Source organism: Podarcis melisellensis, assembly GCF_964234715.1.
Source record: "Podarcis melisellensis genome assembly, chromosome: 3".
Classification (NCBI taxonomy): domain Eukaryota; kingdom Metazoa; phylum Chordata; class Lepidosauria; order Squamata; family Lacertidae; genus Podarcis; species Podarcis melisellensis.
In genome coordinates, this window is record NC_138530.1 from 93,101,858 (window position 1) to 93,129,681 (window position 27,824).

General features: G+C 41.8%; 2 protein-coding genes across 7 annotated transcripts in view; one reads left to right on the top strand and one right to left on the bottom strand.

Moving 5' to 3' along the window:
• The first annotated feature begins 53 nt into the window (after positions 1–53).
• ITGB1BP1 (integrin subunit beta 1 binding protein 1) lies at positions 54–6,929 on the top strand. 2 transcript variants are annotated; one of them, XM_081906620.1, is made up of 8 exons: positions 54–146; positions 694–905; positions 1,574–1,675; positions 2,330–2,408; positions 3,368–3,504; positions 4,081–4,173; positions 4,784–4,933; positions 6,563–6,929. In XM_081906620.1, the coding sequence occupies exons 3-8, from the start codon at positions 1,604–1,606 to the stop codon at positions 6,632–6,634; spliced, it is 603 nt and encodes a 200-aa protein (XP_081762746.1). In that variant the 5' UTR covers positions 54–146; positions 694–905; positions 1,574–1,603; the 3' UTR covers positions 6,635–6,929. The 2 variants fall into 2 exon arrangements, with proteins under 2 accessions (XP_081762746.1, XP_081762747.1); XM_081906621.1 differs by lacking the exons at positions 54–146; positions 694–905; positions 1,574–1,675; positions 2,330–2,408 and having other exon boundaries at positions 4,085–4,173.
• Positions 6,930–7,756: 827 nt separating this feature from the next.
• Positions 7,757–27,824, bottom strand: part of ASAP2 (ArfGAP with SH3 domain, ankyrin repeat and PH domain 2) — a 93,776-nt gene continuing 73,708 nt past the window's right edge. For 3 of the 5 annotated variants that reach the window (XM_081906079.1, XM_081906080.1, XM_081906081.1), the window contains 12 exons: positions 26,548–26,737; positions 24,615–24,700; positions 24,340–24,455; positions 23,531–23,598; positions 23,026–23,139; positions 20,868–21,120; positions 16,656–16,817; positions 15,514–15,676; positions 14,840–14,892; positions 14,094–14,194; positions 12,016–12,138; positions 7,757–11,377 (listed from right to left, as the gene is read on the bottom strand). In XM_081906079.1, coding sequence (XP_081762205.1) covers positions 11,303–11,377; positions 12,016–12,138; positions 14,094–14,194; positions 14,840–14,892; positions 15,514–15,676; positions 16,656–16,817; positions 20,868–21,120; positions 23,026–23,139; positions 23,531–23,598; positions 24,340–24,455; positions 24,615–24,700; positions 26,548–26,737 — 1,504 coding nt within the window. In that variant the 3' untranslated portion in view covers positions 7,757–11,302. The remainder of the gene's footprint in view (positions 11,378–12,015; positions 12,139–14,093; positions 14,195–14,839; positions 14,893–15,513; positions 15,677–16,655; positions 16,818–20,867; positions 21,121–23,025; positions 23,140–23,530; positions 23,599–24,339; positions 24,456–24,614; positions 24,701–26,547; positions 26,738–27,824) is intronic. The other 2 variants (XM_081906083.1, XM_081906082.1) reach the window with 1 other exon arrangement.

Consider the following 27,824-nt stretch of genomic DNA (forward strand, 5'->3'; position numbering starts at 1 on the left):
TTGCGCTAATAAGCATAGGCTTCGAAAAGTCCTAGAGCGGAAGAGGCAGACGGAGCGGAAATTCTCCGACGCGACGGTTGCTACCCGGAAGCAGAACGGGGAGGGGCTTCCTTGTGCTCAGTATTTCATTGTGGTGGGAATGAAAGGTAGGGGTCCTTTTGGGGTCAAGTAGGGGGTGATGCTCCTGGTGCCCTTTCAGTTCTGCTAAGAGCAGGGTAACTGGGCCAGTCTCTGGCAGCAAAGCCAACGAAGTGTCTTGCGGCTCCTGAAAAGGCTGACCGACTTATTTAGGTAATATAGTTTCATGGAATGGAATCCACATTGCCGGATCCACGAAGTACAGTGGTACCTCGGGTTACATACGCTTCAGGTTACAGACTCTGCCAACCCAGAAAGAGTACCTCAAGAACTTTGCTTCAGGATGAGAACAGAAATTGTGGTGTAGCGGCAGCGGGAGGCCCCATTAGCTAAAGTGGTACCTCGGATTAAGAACAGTTTCAGGTTAAGAACGGACCTCCAGAACGAATTAAGTTCTTCACCCGAGGTACCACTGTATATTCAAAGGTGGCGAGTGAAAGAGGATTGTAAGGAGCGAGGTCAGAGAGAAACAAAATGCAGAAAACTCCAGGCAGTGGAAATGATGTTGTTAACAGTGACCAAGCTGTTGGTTTTTGTTTCCTTTCCTTTTGGCAGGATTTGCAGCGACTGCAGCAGCGACAGCTTTTTCTGCTCTGGTAATGTAGTGAGGCGGAGAAGCTTCATTTGCTGTATTTCTGCCTGCGATGTCCGCTGTTGACGGCATAAAGAAAAGGGGAAGTGGGAAAGGGGAGGCATCCCTCTCCTGAAATCATGTGGAGAAAAAGTCAGTTCTGAAACGAGCCAGGCTCATTCCTTCCACGCTGCAGGTAACGTCAAGACCAGTACAGACAGCACTCTAGTTTTTCAGAACACCTTCCTCCATTAATTGTACTTTTAGTGGAAAAATGGGTTTCAACAAAAATCTGTGTAAACCTGCATGTTAAATATTACGTATTTGGAATATTTACAAACTGTTAAACCATAAAAAATGCCATGGTGATGTACAATAGCAATAAAATGACGGTAAATAAAACAGATAAAGAGATACCAAGTATTGCTAGTGTGTCAGCTTGTCCTTCTAGGAAAGTCTGTAGAAATAGGAAATTTGTTAGCATCCAATGAAATGTACACAATTTTAAAGGAAAGCATGGTTCTACAAGCATTCATACTGTTAACATTGGAGTAGTGACAGTAAACAGCGGCTTTTATAATATTTTGAAGAACCTTTGTTTGAGTTTGGAGATATTTATATTCATTACTAATAAGCAGAGATCACAATCCATTAAACATATATTTTGTTTTTCAGTTTTAAACTTGGCACTGTGGAAACCACAGCTTGACAGTCATTTAATGGCAGTTGCTTGACTCTGCCTTTTAACTGACAATTTTGAACCTCCATAACAAATGTAAATATGCATCTAAGAGGTGTTTATGTATATGTAGAATTGGAGTTATAATGGGGTGGCAAACAGGACTCTCTTTTCATTCTTTACAGTATTCTCGCTGATTCTATGTCAATTAAAAAATGTTCAGAAAAGGAAAAAAGCGGCATAGTAGCAGCAGTTCACAAAGCAGTGAAATCAGTACCAAAAGTAAGGTAAGCAAATTTGGGTATGCCTCCTTGAAAATTGACAAATTTTAAAATATATTCATATCAGTCAGCGGAATGTCTACCTAAATTCAGAATATTTTCCCCTTCTGTTATCCCTTGTATGACATTGTGGAAGTTTGGCATCATCTAGATGGTACATTCAGATATCCTGAAGATATCTAGAGTTAGGGATGAATCTACATTTACAAAAATGTTCAAATCCTTTTTGTTATACTTGCTATTTCTTCATGCAGACTTGGCATTCAGAATGAGAATAATTGATGTTACTAAAGTCAACCAGCTAAATTAAAAATTGCACATATTTTGTACCATTATGACTAAGAAAAATAACTCCTACAGCTATCTTAAGTCCTATAAGCATAGATACAGCCACTGAAAGTGAATTGTAAATGATGAAATACTGCTTAGCTTGTGGAATAGAGAGAAAGAAGGAATTTAAAGTATTCTTATTGTTGGTGGATGTTGTACTGCAATGTGATGTGTTATTCCGTGGCTGCATTTGGATGTAACAAACTATGGTATATTGTTATGGGAATAAGCCTTCATTAATCATGCTTGTGGTTTAATTCATGCCTTTAATTCATGAGTTTATAAGAAAACACACATATAACGCTTTCATATGTATTCTTCCTTATTTAGTCAGTGGATTCCAGTCTTGGTGGGCTTTCACGATCTAGTACTGTGGCTAGTCTAGATACAGACTCCACAAAAAGTTCAGGTAGGAAATTGATGATGGCCTAAAGACATCCTGTTATTTGTCAGAATGCATAGATGAGTTTCATAACTAATTGGAGCTGTATCTAGAAATGTGAACATGCTGACACAGAACTTTACTAATTTTTTAAGCAGAAAACAACGCTGAGTCTGCTGTTACTTACAAATTATTACATCTGTGCATATACAAATAAAATTATGTAATATACACCTTTGCAGTATATGCATCACATTTTTATATTATGATGTCAATCTGTGTGATTTGTTGTCCTTTTGTATAGATCTGCCGCCTTTACTACTTTGTATAATTTCCTCTGTATCTGGTAGTTCTATGCATAGGCAAAAAGCTAGACAGGACTTCAGAATCCTGTTTTGTTCATGATGGAAACTTTGCTGGGCAGCTCCTCTGCCTTTTGAAATTTCACTAGAAAGTGTCCCTATTTTCAAGCTTACATTTGGTGTAATGTTGTGGTCGTACCATGTTCTGAGGTTTCGTTATGCTTCCATGTATCCAAAGCATACAAACACATTTGGTTTTATGCTCTGTATTTGCAGAAACCTCTGGTACCCCAATATAAGAAATTTAAGTCATCCCCACTGATTCCGTTCTGCTTTCTTGCAAGATATTTTAATGTGGTTGGAATAAGCCCGGGGAAAACAACAAATCACTTTTAGGTGACACTTCTCTTTCTTTCTTTCTTTCTTTTTTAAGAAAAGGGACACAATTCAACATTTTGTCCTCACATTCTGTCCCCATCCTCCCCCCATATGCTCCCCAAATCCGTCCTGGGGCTTTCTCAGTGCAAGGGGGGAGGTATGGAGACCACTGTTGCACAACAGAAGTAATTCCAGTTGCAGTTATTTAGATAAATACTACACTGAGTCAGTTTTAATGGTGGAATGCCCAATAAGTTTGCCAATTGATAAAACGATGGAGTAATGGTTTAAATGTCTGCTTTATAGGCCAGAGCAATAGCAACTCAGATACTTGTGCAGAATTTAGAGTAAAATATGTCGGTGCCATTGAAAAACTGAAGCTTGATGAAAGCAAGACTTTGGAGGGACCATTGGACTTGATAAACTACATAGATGTGGCACAGGTAAAGATGTGGCACTTTGGCTATATGTCCCCTTGGGTCTTTTTATGGGGAAACTGTGGCCCGGGAAAACTATCTTAGTTCAAGCCATCTTTATTTTTAAGAATTGGCTTCCAGTTCTGCTGAGTTCCTGATGACTGTTCCTCACTGGTATTGAAAGCGGGGCTAGGAGGCTGGGAAGTTGGCTGTTTTCAATAACCTTTTTCTTGGTACATTGTAATGTTTAAACATTTGCTGTGGCTGATGATCTCAAGATAGAATAGCTGAGCAAGGGAGTTAAAAAAAGGAACATGCTCCAGAAAACTTTGGCTTGTTTTTGAATCACTAGAAAGCATTTATTTCTGTTCTGCTTCAGAAACTTACCATGTGTGCAGTACCTTGGCTTCTGCAGTGTAAAATGAAGTAGCAAAGTATCTATCATTGTCAATAAACTTTCATGGAGCTATTGTCACTCTTTTGACTTATTTGAAGGCTGTTGTTGCTTATTTATTTACATGAGAACATACAAGTTGTATGAGACTTGTTTTGTCATCAAACTTTATCTGCCTACAATAATTCCTTTTTGTTTTTCCCCCAAAGCAAGATGGAAAGCTACCCTTTGTTCCAGGGGAAGAAGAATTCGTTATGGGAGTTTCCAAGTATGGTATTAAAGTCACAACTTTGGACCAGTATGTAAGTTGTTCGTGGTTTTAAATATGCCTCATTCAATTTCTCCAGTAATACCATCTCAGAATATTTCTGACTATAATTGTGGTATGTTTTTTTCTCCCCTGAAGATACCAAAATGGACTTTGATTATATGAAGAATTCCAAGTTCTGAGTTTGGTGTATTGAAATTTAAATCCAACTATTACAGTTCTGTTTCTTTGCAGTAATTACCTTTTTCCTGTTAGACACACATTACCATCTTTTTGTAGACATTCTTGACTATAGTCTTTATTGCCTTTTGCACAGTTCACTTAATAACAGATTTCTGTATTCACTCCAGATTTTTTTAAAGTCAATCCGTTCAAAAGCAGATGGTTTCTGGCTGATACAGACAATTTTGCTACCTACAGAATAGCTTTATATGTGCTAGGAGGAAGAGAAAGTTATGGGTGACGGCCAAGGGAATTTCTAGATTTGGGAAACTTCATAATTTTAAGTTTTGGTAATTTGCAGTTCTGAAAATCGATGTTTTAATTTACTCTTAGGTTGTCTTTTTTGTTTTTGCGATTTATATTGTAATGCCCGTTGGCTGCAAGCAATAAGAAACTGACAAATTAACACATGGCATTTTCAGGATGTTTTGCATAGACATGCGCTCTACCTAATTGTTCGGATGGTCTGCTATGATGACGGCCTTGGGGCAGGGAAGAGTTTACTGGCTTTAAAGACAACTGATACGAACTATGAAGAGTACAACCTTTGGATATACCAGTGCAATAGTATGGTAAGATTCATGCTTTAAAAAACACTTGCTGGATAATTCTAGTTACAGATAGGTAGCCGTGTTGGTCTGCCATAGTCAAAACAAAAAAATCTGAATCTGAAGAAGTGTGCATGCACACGAAAGCTCATACCAAGAACTGACTTAGTTGGTCTTTAAGGTGCTACTGGAAGGAATTTTTTTTGTTTTGGATAATTCTAGGTTGACAATAAGTCATAAAATATGCAAAGTGCTATCTTATGCTTGTGCCTTATGTCTAGCTACATGTACTGGACCAAAACATGACAAAATAGGTTTGTACTATTGGGTTATACCACAGAGCCTAGGACTTGCCGATCAGAAGGTCAGCGGTTCGAATCCCTATGATGTGGTGAGCTCCCATTGCTCGGTCCCTGCTCCTGCCAACTTAGCAGTTCGAAAGCACGTCAGTGCAAGTAGATAAATAGGTACCGCTCCGGCGGTAAAGTAAACAGTGTTTCCATGCACTGCTCTGGTTCGCCAGAAGTGGCTTAGTCATGCTGGCTACATGACCCGGAAGCTGTACGCCAGTTCCCTCGGCCAATAAAGCAAGATGAGCGCTGCAACCCCAGAGCCGTCTGCGACTGGACCTAATGGTCAGGGGTCCCTTTACCTTTACTTAAGATATGATTTGTGGCACACTGACCAGATAGGCCAGGCACCGCTATATGTGCAAGTGTCAGAGCGACTCTAAATTGCATGTGCATATGTTCCTGCCACAGCCCTAACCTTCTGTAGCAGAAACAGTGCAAGTAGCAAATGAGCAGGAGCCCATGTTAAAACAAGATTGTGGCGGTCCCGTAATTTCAAATTAATTGCATATGCTTCTTTGGCACATTTATTTTCTCTCTGTCAATCACTCTACCCAGATGCTACCTACAGATTTGTGGGATAAAGTACCCCCTTAATTAAATCTGTAGCTTTATTAATTAAAGGTGGGTGGCATCACCCCGTTCACTGGGCTTCAAGTGGAGATTTGAACCACTAGGAGAGCATAACAAACACTAACCTTTATTCTCATAGCTTTGTCGCTGCCATATATATTAACTTTAAATGCACCAGCCTGGCTTTCCAAGTGCCCATATGCATGCTAGCAAATACTGCACTAATATCACTTGGTGATAGGCTTTGAGTTTGAATGCCCTGGAGTCCTATACTGGCAACTGCTTGGTAAACAAGGGAAACCCAGTATACACGCAGGAGCTGTCCCTCTGTTAACAAATAGCCTATCTGGAATATCAAACTTTGATGATACGTTTCTGCTGGCAATTTCTAAAATAGCAAGTCTTGTTTGCAAGTCACATTTCTGGACCGACCCCACTGCTTTACATAGAATGCTTTAGATCAGGGTAGGCAACATGGTGCCCTCCAGATGTTGTGGACTGGAACTCTAATTACCTCCGCCATTGGTCATGCTGGCTGGGGCTATTGGGAGTTGCAGTTCCAAGTACCTGGATGGTACCACATTGACAGCCTAGCTAAAGATAGGAAATGTCATCAAAGCAAAGCATGCTATAAGGGAAACCCTGAAACTTCGAGTTGGGCTTGAGGCTGAATGCGTCTTCATGTTCGTGAAAACAAGTATGAGCAACTCTTTCTGTTTATAAAATGCAGGAACAAGCACAAGCTATTTGTAAGGTGCTGTCAGCAGCCTTTGACTCTGTTTTAACATCCGAGAAGTCCTGAATTTCTACAGCTGCACTTCATGTTGAGAGGAAGGACTGCTTGCTGTGACAGCAACAATTGGAGAAGAATGAAAACAAGTATTTTGGAGTAGATGTGAACTTTTTTTGTTAACTGCTTGAACATACCGTTCAAAGGAATGAAGTTGTTGGTTTTTTTTGGTAAAATACCATTTGTTTGTTTCCCAAACTGTCACTCAGAGCTCAAGCACCTGTGCGTGAGTTTCTGTGCTAAATATCAAATCTTGTGTTTAAAAGATTTATACCATTTTTGTAAATGAATAAAAAAATCAATAGAAGACGTGTCTTTCTAAATATGGCCTAATCTGACTACCCACAGACGCCATTGCTTTTAGCAGTGGCAGCAAAAAAGGGGAAGGAAGGAAGGAAGGAAGGAAGGAAGGAAGGAAGGAAGGAAGGAAGGAAGGAAGGAAGGAAGGAAGGAAGGAGAGAGAGAGAGAGAGAGAGAAAGAAAGAAAGAAAGAAAGAAAGAAAGAAAGAAAGAAAGAAAGAAAGAAAGAAAGAAAGAAAGAAAGAAAGAAAGAGGTCGTCAGATACAGTAGGTCTCCCTTTCTGCTGATGGAGGGGGAGGCCTGCGCCTTGCTGCAGGTATGGAAACTTACTGCTACCCTGCTGGTAGTAATGACAAAAAGGGATTTAAAAGAAGGTGTATCAAGGGAGTCTTTGAATCAGCTGGATCCAAAGCCCTCTCTTTCCCATGTCTCCAGCACAGGGAGGAAAGTATACTGGCCCTAGAGCCTAGCATATCTGTTTGCCTTTCAGTAGAATGGCTGTGCCCTCCCATTAAAGAAGAAAAAAACCCAGAAAAATGTCATCTTCCATTTTCCATCAAGGATGAGCACAGCAAGCTTTGAGTTGGGCAGTTTCTATACTTTGCATTCTCCTGCTCTCCATACAATTGAACTGTAAATCATTTAAATATTGTAAATCATTTAAACTGTAAATCATTTAAAAATAAGAGAACTCACATTTAAGGCAGGAGTTTGTCAACAGTCTTCCAATTTGTCTTTAATACATCAAGGCTGAATAGCGGTAATCACTCAGTTTATTCTAGTGTGGCTCATCTATAAGTGCTTTCACATTCAATTAATAAAAAAAGTCAAGGTGAGGCTTCAAAGCTGTTTATTTTTCCAGTCAAGTGACTGGCTTAACGTAAGTGAAATTAATCATGCTCCAATTATAAATCACTGCATCCAGACACTAAAAATAAGAATTGATTTAGGTTATACAATATATACAGTTGCTCTGCAACTAAACAATCAAAACCATCACGTTGAAAATTATACATCTCAAGTAGCATTCTGAACTGCATTTTAGGTATCTTATACTCCTTTTTTTAAACATTTAAACAAAAGTAATCTTACATGCTCACTAACAGTTTGTTGAACACCATCATCCCCTGTTGTCAGCTGTGAAAGAAGACCTGAACATTTTAGCATCTGTCATTCCTAAAAATCCAAAATGTCTCCTATTTAATTGGGTGAAATAGTGCCATGGAAACAAAAAAGAACTCTTGAAACAGTCTTACGTTACAAGCCTAGTGTCTGCACACTGTAGTGTGAAAAAATACTCTTACTCAAAATCTTTTAGTGGCCACTATTTAAGATTTTTCCAAAACAGTTGAAAGCTCACACACTATGGCTGGGCTCTAAACATCTAAGGCCTTAGGAATATTCAAGTCAAGAGTTGAAAATCCCCTGGGTTTCACAAGATGTTTGCCAGAAGGCGCAACTTTCATCTGGGTGCACACAGCTATTTGTGCATTTCCTCGGATTCCGGCCAATGTGAAATTTAAGGGCCACATAAGCTTCCAAAGCATATGGTATTAACTAAGATTCTGTGTCAAAAAATACTGTACATAAGTGAATTGTGCAAAATAATGTGCCAATTTATTTGCTAGTTTACTAGGAATACAAACATAACCAATAGTGTCAGTAGCCAAACTGAATTCATCAGCAGCCAGATAAACTTGTAGTGGCAAAGTATTTTGTTTCCTAATATACATATATATTTAGTGGGAACTTTGAATATGCAGACTTAGCTTTAAAACTTGCAATAAAAGCATCTCGAAGCATTCCAGTTTGTCCCCATATACAATGCAACAGCTTGTACGAAAGTGAGTTTTAATATAAGCCCACTGGTTTGCATCCGCAGATCTGACAAGTTGCTTCAAATGTACCACTTTAGCAAGGCAGTTTGAGATACATCATCCCATCCCAAATATAAATATACCAATTGGCCTGTCCCATCCCCCCATCTGTTTCAACCTATGCTAGCCAATATGTACATAATTTCTGTGTCAGAAATTCAAAGTTCTCTTGATAAATCTAGAGATACAATAGTCACAAAACTTGTGATGAAAGCCAATGTGACCTGGACGTTGATATTCTAATCCTATGCTACCAGTGCACAGTTTCGGTAGCATATGCAAAGTAAAAACCGTTAACAATTATCACAATATACAAACATTAAAAGGACATTTTTGTAATATTCTGCAATACTCTACCAATTTGGAATTATGAAATCTATTCACAATTATTAACAGTGTTAACTACCATGTTCAGGAACAGAAGTACACAGTGTGCATCTGCGAAGAAATAAGGAATTGCTTGCAAGACAGAAGTGTGTACCTTAATACAGAGGGTGTTTGGATGAATACCCTACTACATTGTCCTACGACAATAGTCTTAGGTGTGAACATAGCCACCGTGGTTGGTTTTTTAAAATAAAAATAATTCTAGACAACACATTTTTTTGCGTGTTCAAAGAAAAGAGCTGCAACAAAAATTTCAGCAAATGTGTAATCCACATTTATTTACCAATAATATTGTCTTGGGTTTTGTTACCTCAACGATGACTTAAGAATAGAATAAAATATACATTACATGTATATTTTGTATAGAAAAGTATGACCTCGTATTCCTCATATTTACAAATTTGAGGTAAACAGGTTCAGGGTTTAAAGTAAATATCTACATCCAATTATTAAAATATCTCTTTAATGGGCCTTTCTAGACAAACGTTTTCATATGATCTAAGTATGGAAATACCGGTACTCGTTCCTTTTGGGTAAGTGCGAGCATGTTGCATTTCTCCTCATTCGAACAGCTTGAAAAACAACATTTCCTTCTAGAGTTTATGCCCACAGATCACAGGAGGCAGCCCTGTTACCCTTTCCCTTGAAGCCAATTCACCAGCATGGGAAAATGGCAGAAACTGGATATATGGCAGGTTCTGTTTCTGCTTGTGTTATTTCATGACAATTCCCTGGAAAGAAGGGAACGCCACTGTCCCCTTGGGCTCAGGGGCTTTCCCCAGCTGGCCTAACAAGTCAGGGGAAAGAGACTTTGCAATAACTTCCCTTGAGGGGATAAACAGAGCTGTAGCAGGAGTTGTAGCGCATCCTCTTATTGAGTCTTCCTTATCATAGATATAGGAGAAGTAGGCAGGGGACACACAAGCATACTCTTCTTTCCTGGTTGCATAAATTGATGGTTCTTTCCCATCCCTTCATCTATGGGACAGGATATTAGATCCTATTAGCACCTACATTAGGTGTTTGGGCCCCACTAGTGCTGTCACAGGAAAATGCACTGGGGCTTATTGAGAAATATTTGCTAGGGTTTGGTTGTTAGATCTGAATCGCTTTAATTGTTGCTCAGGCAACAGATTTTGGTCCCTGGTTGGACTCCAACTTTGCAAAACCTTTTAAAGCATTCTGCTCAGCTAAGGGTGGTTGACAGGTATATCATTATCACTCATATGGAGTGCCTACAGCAAATCCCAATGCAATCAAAATGAATGAGGCTTCAGTAGGAGAATTATTGCGCTGGAAGAAAGAGCCCAGTCCTTTGTGGATGATGCTTATGTCTTGCCTGAAAACATAAGCCACCAAGCACCAGAGACAAGCAATCTGAAAAACTCTGTGTTCTGCCGTTTGTTATTACTTAGTACTCTTTTAGGAGTTCTTTGTACTTTTGCAATGTAGTCAAGGACTCCACCCTCAAGTCTGCCAACCTCTTCAACTTAGCCAATCAGTGGATGTGGACAAGGAATCAGTGATGGGTAGATTTTCTAGCCTCATGTTTTTGTAGTGTACTGAGTAAAAAGTGGAAGTAACTGCCACTCTTAAAACTGAGTTTTCACTGCAGCTACATTGTCCTGAGACAGGTCTCAAAGACACTGAGTGCAAACAAAGATCAGATATGCATTAGAGGCACCTGAAATTGGCACTGAAATGTAATATATTAGTGCAGTCAGGCCATTCATCTCTCTGCTAGTCTGCCCACTTTTAAAATTCTGAACCCTGTGGTGTGCATCAGAAATTCCCTTATTTGCTGAAGAGAGAAACTGGTGCATAGGTTAGTGAGAAAGTCTAAAAGGGAGATTTGAAATCAGTTTCACATTATTATTTTTTGGCGTTAATGTTTGTTTTTTATGGTCTTCCAGAATTCACAATGAAAATAGTTCAAGTGGATCTGCCTACTACAAAGTAAATCTTCCTTGGACGATTCAAAAACCTTAAGTTGCCACAACAAAGAGTCCACAGTGGTGTAACATTCATGAAGTATCCTGGTGAAGCATCTATTTCTGGGCAGAGAGCTCCAGTGATACCTGGAAATGCAGAGTCTCTCCACCTGCAATGAGCAGTTTAATCAACGATAAAGTGCACAAATGATACAGGGAAAGCTCCTTTGTGGTTGGGATCTCCATCAATATGCCCAATCTGGAAAAGACAGAAACATTTTTAAGAATTAAAAGGGTGAAGCTTGTCTCTATCCAAGTAGAGGTCACTGAAAGTTGCCCTCCACTGTACTAGTTGCAACCATGTGCAATTGTCCCTCCAAACGAACAAGTCTTTAGTAATAAAGGAAAAAAGCTATACAGTCAAACGCCTTGGGAGTCAAACCTTTCGGCTCCCGAACGACACAGCGAGCAAGGAGCTCCTATCTGAGAAAAAACAAACCTTTAAAATGCAAAACTAGTTGTGCGATTCTTTGGATCCTGGCTTAAGAGGAAGGGACTGTATACATTATAGATAACAAACTGGGTTTTCTGAAACAACGGTGTTTTGCAATATTATTTTTTAACCATATGTGTTTCTGCAGAAAGGATGAGTTTCAAAAATCTGTATGGTTCAAATTCAACTGAAATAATGCTGCTCCTCAATATTGCGTTCAGTGGATACCTCTGAAAATAACTTCAGTCAGGCATTCAGTTCTGCTGGTTGTTAAGAGATCAGTTCCCACCAACATACATAGTACGTACGTAATTACGTACGTGTGTGTGTGTGTGTGTGTGTGTGTGTGTACACACGACATACACACCACAGCCCTTGGCATGATTTAACTAATAAATACTTACCCACCACTCCTGATCTTCCTCACCATCAACTATGATGATATCGCCCTCTGAAAATGTAAGCTCATCTGGATTATCAGCTACGCAGTTATAAATGGCTTTTACTCTCTTGGGCTTCGTTTTTGACTGCAATACAGAGAAGAGCAACGTGTTGGAAACATAAACCAGGTAAAACAGAAAATACCATTAGCTGCAGTGAGAGGACAGCAGTTCACCACTTTTCGTCTACAAGAAGCTCAGGTAGCAGAAAATAGGAAGTTAGATAATTGATCCATTTAGCTTAGTACACTGACAGACAGCAGTTCTCCAGGGTTTCAGACTGAGGTGCCTCCTGGCCCTACCTGGAGATTGTACCTATCACCTGCTGCATGCAAAGCATGTCTGAACAACAACCTGCCCCCTACAAAAATTTCCGTACAAATATGCACACATGTTTAAAATCATCCCAATATACGTGTCTGATCTAAAATACTTATCATGCTTTGCTATTCACAAATTACAAAGGGGCTCCCTTGTGCACCACCACTTAATTAATACATGCAGCAAAATAACCTACAAAGCTGCACTCAGTGCTTTTGACTTTCAGAACAATTAATTTGGAGGTCCCGCTTTGGGTTTTAATACACATTAAGAGCATCCAGCAAGGGCATGCTATCGCAAACAGGCATTTCATTACATGTACAAACAGCTCCCTGAACATCGGTGCACAGCGGAGCAGACAGGTAGGACTTTTCCAACAAGGCAGAGTGCGCTCTCAATTCATTCGGCGCTCGAACTTTTCAAAGCAGTGACAAAATGTTGAGGCCAAGACTCGTTATATTAACCCCTGAGATGCCAGTTTGGGAAATAAGAATGACGCCAGGAAGCTAGCACGAGGCATCTGGGAGAACATCCACCTTCTAGAATATTCTTTAATGGTGCCATTCAATCTTCTTGAAATAATGCAACCCCCATGGAATAATAACCAGAAATTCATGGAATTTTCAGCCCGCAGTATTTGTTTTATTACCTACCATATTTATGTCCAGTTAAATTTTCTGGTCAGCTTACAATGGCAATAAAAAATTAACTCACATTAATTTTGTGATCTGGCAAATGCCTCTGCTAGCAGGAGGAGGAGGAGGAGGGAGGTGATTTTTGCAGATTCCCATGGAGCCAATTTTTTAAGGGGCAGTGGATCCTGCAGGGGACAGCAGGAATTCGCAAAAAAAACCCAACCCTGCCTCTCCTTTTATTCCACTGGTTACTGGATCAAAAGCTCTCCTGTGAAAACAAGGCAGCGTTCCCTAACCTGGTACCTTCCAGAAGTTTTGGACTCCAAATCTTCATCATCCCTAAGTATTGGCCACACCGGTAGCCAGGCCTAATGGAAGTTGCAGTCCAAAATATCTGGAGGGCAACTGTTTGAAGACGGCTGGTACCAAGAGCACCAGCTGGATTCTACCTTCTAACGTGTGGCTTGTTTCCATGGTAACTTTGGCAACCTTAGCAAAAGGTGGAATGGGTTACTTAGGCTGCAATCTTATACACACACTTGTTATTCTGAAGTCAATGGCGCTTAAGTATGAGTAGACATGCAGAGGATCATACTGCTAGTAGGTTATTTAGCGGACTTGGTTTAAAGCTGAATTCATCTAGCTAATGTCCTTTAGCTGAGGCCTGTACTAAAGCTTCAGCTAAGATGATTTACCGAGATCTTTTTAGCTAAAGCTCTTTAGCTCATTCTATATTCTCTCCCCCCCCCCCATTCTCTCTTTCACACATACGCAAACAAATATTATGGATTGACCTTTGTAGTTAGGAATCAAATGAAACTAGGTTACCTGAAAGGGCCCAGTGTACAAGGGACCCCGAAGTGATCCGTATTTGCAGCTCACCCAACAAAAGTTGTTGGATGTTTACAGCTACGCCACACAAACTAGTTTCTAAGAAGTTTCTAGGAAGGACTATAAAAGGACCCATGTAATCTGAAGAAGTTGCTCACCCCTTTTGGAACCGTCAGATTCCACACAGTGCCTTTATTCCCAACGCGAAGAGCTGCCAAACACAAAAGAGATTGACCTAGATTCTTGACGACTTACTATTTGAGACTTCCTTGGCATTGGAGCTGGAGGTTGGATGTTTGCAGAAGGGACAACTTGGGATCCAGAAATCTCAGATGCAGATGAAGATGAAGATTCTCCTGTTATTAAAAATAAAGCAAATATTTTCAGTTAAAAGTGGCTCTTAGAAAGCTCTGTTTTTAGATAACATACTGTGCTACTTCTCTCTAGTGTACCAAGCCATTGTTTGGTACAAAAACGATCACTTTTTGCACTAAGTCCCATCAGCTGTAGGTCAGTTGTGTCAGAACCAAGGGTACAATCTACACATACAGAAGTTGCCAGGTTCAATCCCAGGTATCTCCAGGTAAAGGACTGGCAATGTCCCCTGTCTGATATCCTGGACAGCTGCTGCCAATCAGTGTAGACAGCACTGACCTAGATGGACCAATGGTCTGACTCAGTATTAAACAAGGAGAAGGGGACGACAGAGGACGAGATGGTTGGACAGTGTTCTCGAGGCTACCAACATGAGATTGACCATGCGGGAGGCAGTGGAAGTCAGGAGTGCCTGGCGTGCTCTGGTCCATGGGGTCACGAAGAGTCAGACACGACTAAACGACTAAACAACAACATGTTCCCAAATAAATTTTAAAAAATAAAATACAGCAAAGTCATTGTGGTTAGGTTTTACTACCTCCCAAATAAACCTGTCAACAGTGCCAACAGTTGCTACTAAAGCAGGTAAATTAAAATCAGGATTTAATAATAATAATAATAATCACCAGAAGATTGCTGCAGAGATCCAGGTCCTTTACTCTTGGCCGACCTGTCAGCCCTGTTCAGGAGAAAACCAAACATGACTGCTCGTCATCACGTCTGCAATTTGCTGTGTCTAATTTACTTTTTGAAACAATAATCAGAATGGGATTCAGTTAACGAGTCCCGTGCAAGGACTTCTACTTGTGCAACAGGGCTTGCACACACATACACACCCTGCGCACACCCTGCCCCGCCCCCCCCCCGCAAATGAATTGTGAAGAAGATCAGAAGAACGCCCAGGAGAGTGCAGAGTGGGCAGGGAGGAGAGGGACAATTATTCTATCTGGCAAACTGAAATTCTTGCCCTGACAGCACGATCAACACAGCACAATCACCAATTGCTATGTTACTTCAGGTTATCAAAGTAACACTCTTAAATGGCATTTGCTGTTGGTAAGTAATTATCTGTTGTTGCTGCTGTCCGTATGGAACCCGCCCAACACCTGAACAGAACAAAACACAAGGTGAAATCTTCAATAAGGATTAAATAACTTCAATTCTCTATTAAATAGGGATGCGCAAATGACATTTCTGCACAAGTGCAACAAAACATGGACTGCCATAATCAGGCAACAAGGTGAGCACACTATCTTTCAGCAACCCACAGATCTTTTAGGAAGAAAAGGCGACACATTACCCAGAAGCAGGCTTTTTCTGAGAAATTCTACTTGGAGGCTGGGGAGGAAGTGGCGGCGGCGTAGGCTTGGACTGTGGCACCACTGGCTGTTTCGGCTGCTGGCTCAAAGCTTCAAGAACACTGGCTGTCTTTGCAACGGGAGGTGGTGCTGAAGAGAGTATATCTATATATATAAAAATGCATGTACAATAATACGATGATGGTGAATGCTGGAATGTTTGATACGATTCCTACAAACAATATTATTGCAACCTAACTTTGTAATTTCTAAAATGTAAGCCAGTCCTTCAAAAACTAAGGCTCAAGACACAATGAAGCTGCAATCCTTTACACGTTTCTGGGAGTAAGCCCCACACTGAACTGAGCAGGGCTTATTTCTGCCTGGACACATGCTGTATTGTATTGTGAGAGCCTGGACAAACTGGGTTAGTTTTAACTATGGTTTAATTAAATGAGCAAACTTATGAAGTTGGTTTGATTCATTAAACCACAGTTAAGACCTAACCACAGTTTGTCTGGGCTTAGACTGTCAAACTGTGGTTAGTCAAAAACCGAAGCAAAAGCTTCTACTTTTCTTCTCCCACAAGATGGGAGAGTGCAGAAGTTTGAGGCTCACTGGCTTAACGATAAACCAGAGTTTATAATTATGTCTGAACATAAACAATGCAGTGGGAGGCTCGAGCTAACTCATAGATTAAAACTGGAGCCAACAGTAGCCTACCTGCTATGAGGTACTTGTACTGGTAGTGAGGCTAATCTTCATGAGAGCTGGTTTAACATGAGTAGGTAATTTTAAGTCACACTTTTAGTCGTGCATCTGTAATATGCCTTCAGAAGTAACCATTAATAGAGGAACAAGGAACATTAAAACCGCAATCTTTTCATCTTTTTGAAGAAACTTCCTAAAAGTTCAGGGAACAACCCGAATTCCTTGCAAAACTAATCTGAAATATCCATTCCTCAACCGTGTGTCGCAGGAAGTCTTAACAAACAGTGTGTTGAAGAAGCCAGATGGAAAAGCAGCAGGCTCAAAACTACATCCACCAGAGAGGAAGAAACATGAGTTGTGGAATGGGAAGTTGAGGCCAACCGTGATTAGATGCAGCAAAAACAAAGGAAGCAGTGGAAAAGGGCAAACATACTTGTAGATGTTACACGCAATGGCGGAACAGGGGGATGGACAGTTGGTGGATCGGATGAAGACCTTTGCCTGCTTATGCTTTCCATTCCTAAAGAATTTGTCTTCCACAGTGTGTTCGATGAAGGAGTTGTCTGAACAGCACTGCCAAGAAATGAAGACTGAACTAAAAAGAAAGGAAAACACTGTGTCATTATCATAATCACTGCTGGCTGAGAAGCGATGAGAAAACAGCACCTTTTTCTTAAGTGGACTGACTGGCTGTGAGCCCGAGGCACACGTACTTCTGCACAAGGACTGGGTCATTTCTAAGGCCTTGTTCACACCTGCGTGTTTCATCACTTGGTGACTGGGCTATCACAGGATAAGCACGAGTGAATGAGCTGAAATGGACCAATCATCAGACAGAAGGCTTTTGCATCATCTCAGAACAATACTTTTCAATGGGGCGCACATCAATTGATGCATAAAGCGCCCCCCCGCTTTGCAGCTGCTTGGCTCCTGCCATACAAGGCTAGGCCTATTAATATTTTACTAAAAAAAAATAGTACAATTGGGAAGGAGAAACTAATTAGGTGTGGATGTTGTTGTGGACATCACTTTGCACAAAATGGGAGATGTGGTGCTCCTAAAATTCAGCAGCAGGAGTTGGTAAAATAGGCTGGTGGTAAGAAACAGGCTTGTCTCCTCTTATCCCAGACAATGGGCTACTAATCTCCTGATGCAGTGGGGCAAGATAAGGCTGTGGTGGCTATTCTACCTGTTAGCTCCCACTTCCTGTCATCTGCCCTTCTCTTTTGCCTGCGGTAGCAAGCGGCTTTCCAGGTATGCCACACAGCAGTTGAGGCAAGGGGCATGTTGGCAGGGGAAGCAAAATGGGCAGACGGTCACTGCTATTTTTGTCCAGGAGGTCTTTATCCACATAAGGTTTAACAACGTGTGTGTGTGTGTGTGTGTGTGTGTGTGTGTGTGTGTGTGTAGTCCTAATAAAGCATATAAAGGTAAAGGTAAAGGGACCCCTGACCATTAGGTCCAGTCATGACTGACTCTGGGGTTGTGGCGCTCATCTCGCTTTACTGGCCGAGGGAGCCGGCCTACAGCTTCCGGGTCATGTGGCCAGCATGATTAAGCCGCTTCTGGCGAACCAGAGCAGCACACGGAAACGCCGTTTACCTTCCCACTGGAGTGGTACCTATTTATCTACTTGCACTTTGACGTGCTTACGAACTGCTAGATTGGCAGGAGCAGGGACTGAGCAATGGGAGCTCACCCTGTCGCGGGGATTCGAACCGCCGACCTTCTGATCGGCAAGTCCTAGGCTCTGTGGTTAACCCACAGCACCACCTGTGTCCCACAATAAAGCATATGGCAAGACATAAATCTCTTTGAACAGAAGTAAATTGTAGTTTGCAGATGAACAGTGGCAGATTTTTGGGTTTTTTTAAAGCAATTGTAATAGGAAAGAAGATTGCAAAGTTTTTGTTAGTTAATGAAGAAGCAAGGCCTGCAGCCACATTTGCTGAAAGGAAGCGTTTAGCCAGACAGCACATTGTTTATGAAAGCCACCAGGGCCTTATTTGGGTACAACCGACCACACCACTGTTAACTGTGTGAAGGGAGACAGTGGGGTCACCTCACCCACCCCTCACCCCCTACCCTGGCTGCTTCATCCCACAACAGAGCCCCCCAAGCTGCCCACAAATTGGGGGCATGCCTGACAAACATGTGCATGCCGCCACCCTGAACAGTCAAGGCCCATTCAGCTCAGCCTATTCACATTCAGCTGCCCCATAGCATACATGCTATGCATGTGGACAGCTTTAGGGGCAGGCTGGTGGGCGGGGAATGCATACACGGCAAATGTACCTGGCTCCACTCTCGCAACTCAGACAGTCATATAATCCTGAATGCTTCAATGGGGCTTCAGGAGAATAAAAACAATAATCTGTTTCCGACACGTGCTGTGTGACTTCATCTTTTTAAGCCATTCATCCTGAACAAAGGAATATTTAATACATATTTTTGTCCCCAATAACCATGAACCGTAAGTGCCCTCTCTTGCAGGACCTATGATGCCAAAACCAACAGGCGAAGGAGTGGGGGGGAATTTACCGATGTGTATACTAATCATGGATTTAAAGCGTGTCTACACACCTGTGTGTTTTTAGACACCAATTTCAATCACAGCTGTCACCTGTGAAAGGAAATTCAGCTCTGCCATGTTTCTTATAGGACTCCTATCTTCATCTCTAGATAGGCACAGCAATCCTATACTGACAATGGGACAGGAACGGAGATATGCCACCGCCATTACACTGACAGAATGGCTGCCCTATGCAATGCATGTTCTCGCTGGATTTAGAATGATTGCCCTAGTAGCAACCATTCATGAGACTATGCCGCTGCTGACACCCACACAAAGAGAGCCAAGGAACATATGATGATCAGGACATGCCCCTGTGCCCCAAACTGCACAAAATACGCAAGACAATGCCCCAGCCCATAAATTCCAGAGGCACAGCTAGCAATGCTATAGCTAGTCCCCAAGCAACCCTTAAGACAGAGGGCTGTATCCAACACTACAGCTCCACTGGTGCAGTCAACTTTCACGAGCACAAGAAGAGTTACTGCTTTCTCTCCTGTCCCCTCCACCCTCACAATCATCACAGGAGGGTTAGGGGAACCTGGACCTGATCTGGGATGGGGTGGTGTGGTGGACATGGAGGTCCCATTGCACCGACAAAGCACATCCACACATGGCACAGCACTGGATGAATCCCCTTAAGCACGATTTTGGAGAAAAGTGCACAAAGGGGGAAGCAGACAGTTGGGAGTCCATGGAGCATATACATTCCTCTTGGGACAAGGGTTCAAGACGCACCCAGGGAAAATCTCCCCAGCCAAGCGGGGAACCAGGGCATGCCACTAGGGCAGCCGCAGACACACACTGGCAGCGGAAGTCACCAGGACTAGTTGGGAAGCAGGAAACCCCCCCTGCAACCACCACACAGCAGTTCCCTGACTACTTAGCTGCTGCAGGAAACGGGAAACAGACCAGGAACAAGCCCTAGTTGGGTGCAACAGCTCAGGTTTTACATGCTGGTTTCAATCCAGGGTATAACTCCACACTAAGAAATGATAAATGGTTCTATCCTCAGCACTGGGAGGGATCTTGAGAGTCATCTAATCCAACCTCCTGCCTGAGAAAACTTGCCGTTCTGGCGTCTACCCACTCCCGTGGGGCAACCCACATGACCTTCTCCCCAGCAGCAATAGGACAGCTGTGCTAGGAGTTTCCCAGCAGGCTTGTGGGGTGCACTGCCTAGGTACCCCCTAACTGTTGGGAGTGGAGTTCAGTGCTGGGTGTTTGTGCCTGGAATGAGGGACTTGCAAAGGTTTTAGGTGGAGAAGTGTTAACAACAGGCTCAAATTCTCACGAGTGTCAAGAGGGCAGGCAGTCTTCCGCCGAGTGCTTGCGTTGCACACAAAGTGCCCTGGTGCTCTGTGTCTGCTCACCAGAGTTCTATAGGGGCCCAGTTCCACGTGACCCATCAGCTCAGTGATGGAAGTCCCGTTTATAAACTGGCAGCGGTGTGCTGTGACTGGACCATACCCTACAGCAGAGAAACTATGCTCTGTCATAGCAGCATGAGTGAGCCAGTTGTCTGCAAAGGGGCAGCTATTTTTACCCCCACCTCCATTTTAATTTGAAGTCAAGAAGGGCAGTCAAGGCTGTGCTTCTGACAGGGGCATGGATCAAAGCAATCGAGGGCATCGTTGCAAATGTGCTGCCCACAACTCGGCCTCATTCCAGTCATTCTGCCTGTATATCCGAGGTACTCCACCAGCATCTTTTATCGCAGTAGCAGCATATCTGGCACAGTAGGGTTTCTGCTAAAGCTGCTACTCAGCTGGTGTAACTTCAGCATAGGATTGCACCCTGAGACATTGTGTCCCCGAGAACCAGTCATTTGATTATGTGATTCCTTTCCTTTCTTTTTCCTCCCACCTCTGCACTGTGACTGTCCAAAATAGAAAGTGCAGATTCATCCCAATTTGAAAGAAAAGGAGGAAGAGGAGGAGGAACCCTCCGCCCTCCCATCACGCAGCAATTTATAGTTTCAATATACCTACCTGCAGAAAAAAACTGCCAAGCTAAAATCTCCAAGAGAGAAAGAAAACTGTTGAACTCCACCTCTTGCAAAATGTTAGTTACCTTTCCCAATATTCCTGGGAGGCAAAGGAGGTGCACTTGTGACTGGGGCAGCAGGCTGCGAAGGAGGTGGGCTGCTACTGAGTATGGCTCCATAGGTCTCGTTCTGCAAGAGGCTCGGCATAAACCCTCTTTGCTTGTCCTTGGCTATATTGGCAGCATCTCTAGCCAAAGATGCCACGTTAGGCTGAAGCTGGCTCGATCCTAGCTGATAGAAACTCACAGGCCTGTCCTCTCTTCGGTTAGGGCTTGGTTGCTTAAAAAGGAAGGAAGAATACAAGAGAGAGTCATGTGGGCAAGTGTTTCAAGACCGGATATTAAAAAAATGCAACGCACACTAGGGAGCTAATATTCATTTTGCTTTAACTGAGGCTGAAATCCTAAGCACACTTACAGTTGCCCTGGGCTAGTTCAGGAGGAAGGGCAGGATATACAATAGGTAAAGGTAAAGGGACCCCTGACCATTAGGTCTAGTCATGGCCGACTCTGGGGTTGCGGCACTCATCTCGCTTTATTGGCCGAGGGAGCCGGCGTACAGCTTCCGGGTCATGTGGCCAGTATGGCGAACCATAGCAGCGCATGGAAATGCCGTTTACCTTCCCGCCAGAGCGGTACCTATTTATCTACTTGCACTCTGACGTGCTTTCGAACTGCTAGGTTGGCAGGAGCAGGGACCGAGCAACGGGAGCTCACCCCGTTGCAGGGATTCGAACCGCCGACCTTCTGATCGGCAAGTCCTAGGCTCTGTGGTTTAACCCACAGCGCCACCCACGTCCAATAGGATATACAATAAAACAGAGTAAAAATAAGTAACAATCGGGCGCAGGTGGTTAGCTTGTGGCGTCTCCAGTTGTGTGATTCCAGTTCCCATCAGACCCAGCAAGCACAGCCATTGGTCAAGGATGATGGGAGCTGTAGTCCAACAACTTCTGGAAGATCACAGGTGGCCCATTAAATCCAGTGTTACTGAGTAAAAACACACAGGTCCATACTGTTAAGGCCATGTGTACTCACTGTGCTTAAAATTAACAGCCATTTCTAACGACAACATGACACTGTTCAAAATTTCCATTGGATATACATTTAAAACTAGAATCGAAGAAAACATTCATTTTTTAAAAAAACAACAACAACCTTCCAATGATTAATAAAAGCAAAACCATCTCTCTCTCTCTCTCTGGAAGAAAGGGATATGTTTTAAATTAATCACTTGCCATTTTTGACCCTTAGCATGCCAACTTTGGTAAGAACTTTGCTAACTTTCTACCTGATTTTGTTGTTGAAGGTTTTGTTATTTCAGAGAGACATGTGTCCCTATTAACTTCTGACTGAATCAAGGCAAATGGCTGGTGACTTTCTAACATTTCTCGATAAAAAGATCAGAGGAGCTGACCTCCATTTTTCTTCCCTACGAAGACAATACTAGCCCAACTCGAAGGCTAATGAACACACATGCAGCGGACACATTCAGCCATGTCATCAAGCACAGAAAAGACATTAGTTGTGTCATTAATAGCCCTTAATCTTCTTTTCAAGAGCCCCTGGGGCCTGAAAGCTTATTAATAGTGAGTGAGCAGCAAAATGCTTCCTAATTCCCACCTTCACCACTGAGTTGGAGAGCAGCAGAGTTGAGGTTGAACAAAATGGCTGAGTGATAACCTTGCAAGGCAGGCACAGGGTTTTGCAATACAAATACCACTTCCTACTTAAAAGGGGAACCTTCTGTTATGTTCCCAGGTACAAGTTGCAGCATGTACAGGTGGGAATGGGAACATCCCCTGCCTGACAACCTGGAGAGATGCAGCCAATCACTGTAGACCATACTGGACTAGATGGACCAATGGTCTGACCAGTTATGTTGGCTTCCCATGTCCCTAATTGTTCTATAATCTCTTCCTTCTAAGCAACCCTTACACCCATCATTTAATTCTATCTTCATCAGGAACACAATGGTAAATGAGTTTCGTTTATATATTGCCTTAAATTAAGCTGACCTCAAGCCAGTGCAAACAGAGTGCAGCACCATTAAAATTCTCAGTAATTTTTTTTTTTTACAAAGAACACAGTGATGATAATATTACTCTGGTTCCAGGCAGGAACATTTCCATTTTTAATTTATTTTTTTTAGAAACGTTGGGTTTCTGATCTTCTAAATGCATACCTGCAAATTTCCATCCACGTCATCATCACTTTCGTCCAGGTCTTCATGAAGTAATCGCCACTCGTATTCTACATGAACATGAGAATTAAGTCTTCCAGCCAGAGCTTGGGTGAGCTAAGGTACCAAGAATGAGACACCATTCAGCACAGTCAGCTACTATAAACTGCCCTATGCTCTTTGGATTAAGGGAAGTATATAAATTTAATTAATTAATGACGTAAATTCCCTTTCTTTCCCATTATGTGAAATCTTGATTCCTTTCTTTCTTTCTTTCTTTCTTTCTTTCTTTCTTTCTTTCTTTAGAAAAAGCAATAATTTAAGCACTCAATGGATGCAAGGCACATGTCTGTTGTTTTCAGGTATCTTAAGAGGTCAACTCAAACAAATATTTATTTACAAATTTCCCACCATTCTTGACTACCACAGAAACCTCATGGCAAGCTGCTAAATAATCCAGAAACAGTTCAGCTTCGGAGAACACACAGAAGAAACAAATAAATCTTACCAGCTCTTCACAGCGCGTGTGCTTTAAGCGTTTAGCTATATCGAGCGGCGTCTCTCCAGCTTCATTGGCTAAAAAGCAATGGGAAGAAAACGTCATATTCTTGCCTGCAATCTAATGTTGCTAAAAATGAATGTGACTTTCAAATCTGAAGGCAGAACTTGGGAATTGGGAGGGCAGAACCGCTCATTTCAACAGGAGACAGAAAAGTGCTTAACTCCCCAATGAGACTTTAAAAATAGTTAACTGTAGAGTGGGACATGAATTAAATCAAATACGTATGTAAATAACAAAGAACGATGCCTCACAGGCACTATGAAAACTCCATAAAAGCAGTGGTAACATAGTAAGCAAACATTTGACTTAAAATACAAATTTCAACACGGTCTCAATAATCTTCATTTCAAGTACAGTGGTACCTTGGCTCTCTAACTTAATCCATTCCAGGAGTCCATTTGACTCCCGAAACCGTTCGAAAACAAAGGTGTGGCTTCTGATTGGCTGCAGGAGCTTCCTGCACTCAAGTGGAAGCCGTGTCAGACGTTTGGCTTCCGAAAAACGTTAGCAAACTGGAACTCTTACTTCCGTGTTTGCAGCGTTCGGGAGCCAATTTGTTCGACAACTAAGCCATTTGAGAACCAAGGTACCACTGTATTGCCTTCTAAAGAACTCTACGTTAAACATGTAAAGAAACTGGCCAAAGTCATTGCAAGAGTCTATGTGCCCCTATCACCAATTGTCTGTGTGTGGCAGGGTTGCGGGATTGATTTAAAGAATTTAAAGAATAGAGGAGTCACTCTTTACCCTTTTACCTATTTCGATGGAAGCCTTCCCTCTCAGGAGCAGTTTGAGGCACTCAACATTATCTGTCAAGCAACAATAATGAAGAGCAGTGCTACCTTTGCCTGTCTGCTTGTCCAGGTTGCCACTATGCAGAAGGAAAAGGGTAAAAGTTTAGTTCACACGCACAGAGTAGTCTAACTCTCAAAAAGCTTGCTTTCATGTCATCAATCGATATTACAGCAGGCTTGTTTTTGTTTTCAAATATGAAAATGAAAAGTGTTTAAATAGCGTTAGAATCGCTCACCTGTTCTGCACCAAGAAGTCAACTATGTGGAGTGAGGTCCGATCAACAGATCTCACAGCGAGATGAAGGGCAGTTTCGTCTTGTTCCTGAAATCATATGGTGTTTTGACCAATAGCAAGCAAGGAAGGGTTGTTGCTTTTTTGGGAGATACCTCCCTATTTTTTGTTACATTATGCTAAACAAAAATTTAAAAAACTTTACTATAGCTGGCTTTGGTCATCACTATCAAAATATGGCTTTGATTTAAGACAATTCATCCCTAAGTGATGATAATGTTAATTGTTCCAGGTCATCTAAACGGGGAAATGGTAGAAATATTATAATGACCATAACAATAATATTGATACCCCAGCCCAGCCACTCTTGAAATAAACCCATCTCAAGAAACCAAAGGAACGTATAGGAAAATGTACATGCATAGGACATTTAGAGAAGATAACATGTACAGCAAAGCTTCCCAAACTTGTCATGTTGGTGACACACTTTTTAGACATGCATCATTTTGTGGCACAGTAATTCAGTTTTACTAGCAAACTGGAGGTTAAGCTAACCCCTTTCTAGCCCTGGGAGGAGCATGGGGTGTATGTGTCTGTGCAACACACCTACACACTGCAGCCGACACACTAATGCATTGCAACACACAGTTTGGAAAGCTCTGGTGTACAGTGTAGGTATTTATAAACCAATGCTACAAGCCTCCAAACTCAGAGGGGACTGTTTGAGTGCTTTGTGCCAAAGAAGAAGATGGACAGGGCAGGCATGTCAAAGCACAGAGAACTGGTGGGATCTGGCTATCCCTTGATACAAATAACACAGAAAGCTCAAAGCTTAAGAGTTGGGATGGTGCTGTTCTTTATTGTCAAAGAAGGCATGTAGGGTCCAGCAAGTAAGTTAATTAGAAAAACAGCGAGCTGGATTATTTTATGCTAATTTATCAGTCAACTCATTAGCTTTACAGAACTAATTGAACAGTATTAAAATGTATAGAAGCAAATATCATAGTACTTCTAAGGATTAAACCACTCTGGGGATTTAGCACTTGGCTAATAATGGTTATTTAATTTTCGACTGGTACCAGGCTAGTAGGATGTTAAGCCATGCTTCGTTAATAATGGCTAAACAGAATTTGTAATTGTACTATCAGCCACATAGCAGTAGCTGTGCTTGAATATTCTGTGTGCTCACTTGCCAAAGAAAAGAAGAATGAGGGTGGAGAGTGGAGGATAAGAGCAGGTTTAGCAGGAGACCCAAGTTCAATAAATTTGAGAAACCGAGATGCAGAAGTTAAACTCATCCCATAAAACTGCATTTTCAAAATTGCAAATGTAAAAACAATAGACCTGAGATGGATCCAAACATAGCCGTGTTTTGAACAGACCATGATTAATGCATGGCCCATTGATTTCAACAGGTCTACTTTAAGCATGGCCATCCGTGCTCCAATGTGGCCTGTTCACAAGCAGAATGGATTTCTCTTGCGCAATGGGATTTCACATTCTTCTCTTCCTCTCTACATGCCCTGAAAATCTGCTCTGGAGTATTGGGAAGCCCCCAGGTCAGTTGGGAGGGGGAGGGGTGCACAATGGGGAAGAGGCCAAGACCTCTTATGTAAACCAAAATCTGCTCATGGGATGTTGGATATCACTCAATGTCTGGATCTATCCCCCTTTGTTTGGATTTTTGTATGCTCCCGCCCATATCCAGTGGATGGTACAAAATCTTTTCACATTTATGTTTTAGATTTTCTATTCTTAATAACGCGGTTTGATAACAGATGGATGAGCCATTTAGATAAGATGCCATTTTCCTGACCTCTTTTGCAAACAGTCATCCTTTTAACATTTCAAGTGAGCGACTGAGTTACGATCTCATTTCCACAAAAACAGCACATAACATGTTAACATGCCGATAACAGAAGAAATTCTACACTTACATGCCCATTTGCGAGTGGAATTTTCTCTGTGAGATCCACATTCTCAGCATACACTTGAACCAATCCAAAAATGTCTCTGGTTCTGACCGCTTCACAGAGGCTCTGCAGTTTAGCCATGTTGTCTGAGTGTTTCTTCCTTGCATATTTTCTTTCAATATATTTGGCATTAATATAATCTTTTCTTGCATTCCTGAAATGAGGTGTGATTTTATTTTATGGAAACTTGAAATGAAACTCGCTTCACAAACAATATCACGCAGGCTGCAATTCTTCAAATTACAGAAAAAGGCTGATGGGAATGGTTTGGTTTTCACTTTGAATGGCCTTGGTTGCATATCACAGTAAAGGGTTTACTAAGAACGCACCAATCTCATCCCCTTTGTTTCTCTTCCCTGGCCCATAGGAGAAACAAACCACAATCCCTGTCTTAGCATAGCATCAGAACTACTGATCATGGTTTATTTTGTTCCAAACAAACCATGAAGCCAAACAAACCAACCTTGGTTGCATATCATGGTTTGCTTGCAACAAATAAAATAATAGTCCTTGGTTTGGACATAATGCAAGGCCAGGGATCATGATTTGGTTTTCCTGTGTGCTAGCAGGGAGGAAGAAAGCAGGTGAAATTGGTGTGCTCACAGTAAACCGCTAACTATGGCTAACCACGACATGCAAACAGGGCCACTATGATCACTTTCCTCCTCTGTAACATATGTGAAGATTTTGTAGTTATGACTGTTTACTTGTAGAAACAACAAACTGATTGATTGGGGTGAACGAATAAACTCTACTCGCTGCCATAAAAATCTGTTTTCTTTAGGTCTTTTTCAGGAAATGCATAACATTACTTTGCAAATTGAATTAAAACTAATTGCAGGGTCATTCGATGGGTGTGCTCTTCCAACAATTCAAGGGAAACCCCCTGCACTGAACTTAAAAGCCAGACTGCTCTGTTACCATTTTACATTATTTATCTTGAGGTCAGTTGCTTAAGTTTGCTGTCATGTGTGATTTAACATGGAATCTGTTACAGATTACAGAGGATAACCAGATCTTGTACGTTCCATTCAAACACCAGTTTTTTAGCTTTAGTCTGCCTTTGTCTAAAAAAAAAACTGGAAAATCTGTAAGGTAATTTTAAGTCCCAACTTTTCTTCTCTGCTACCATCAGAGGCAGCGAGGAGTGTGTATCAATTCTTCCTTTCTTGTTGCGCTACTTGATCTTTTCAAGCTGTTCACTAGGTCACTGCGAAAGGCCAAGTTACAAGGAACCAGGC

Bases quoted from the DNA above. Each gene is read 5' to 3' on its own strand.
- ITGB1BP1 (XM_081906620.1), top strand. From the start codon at position 1,604: ATGTTCAGAAAAGGAAAAAAGCGGCATAGTAGCAGCAGTTCACAAAGC. The intron at 1,676-2,329 runs GTAAGCAAATTT...TTCCTTATTTAG, and splicing joins AAATCAGTACCAAAAGTAAG to TCAGTGGATTCCAGTCTTGG. The intron at 4,934-6,562 runs GTAAGATTCATG...TATAAAATGCAG, and splicing joins TATACCAGTGCAATAGTATG to GAACAAGCACAAGCTATTTG.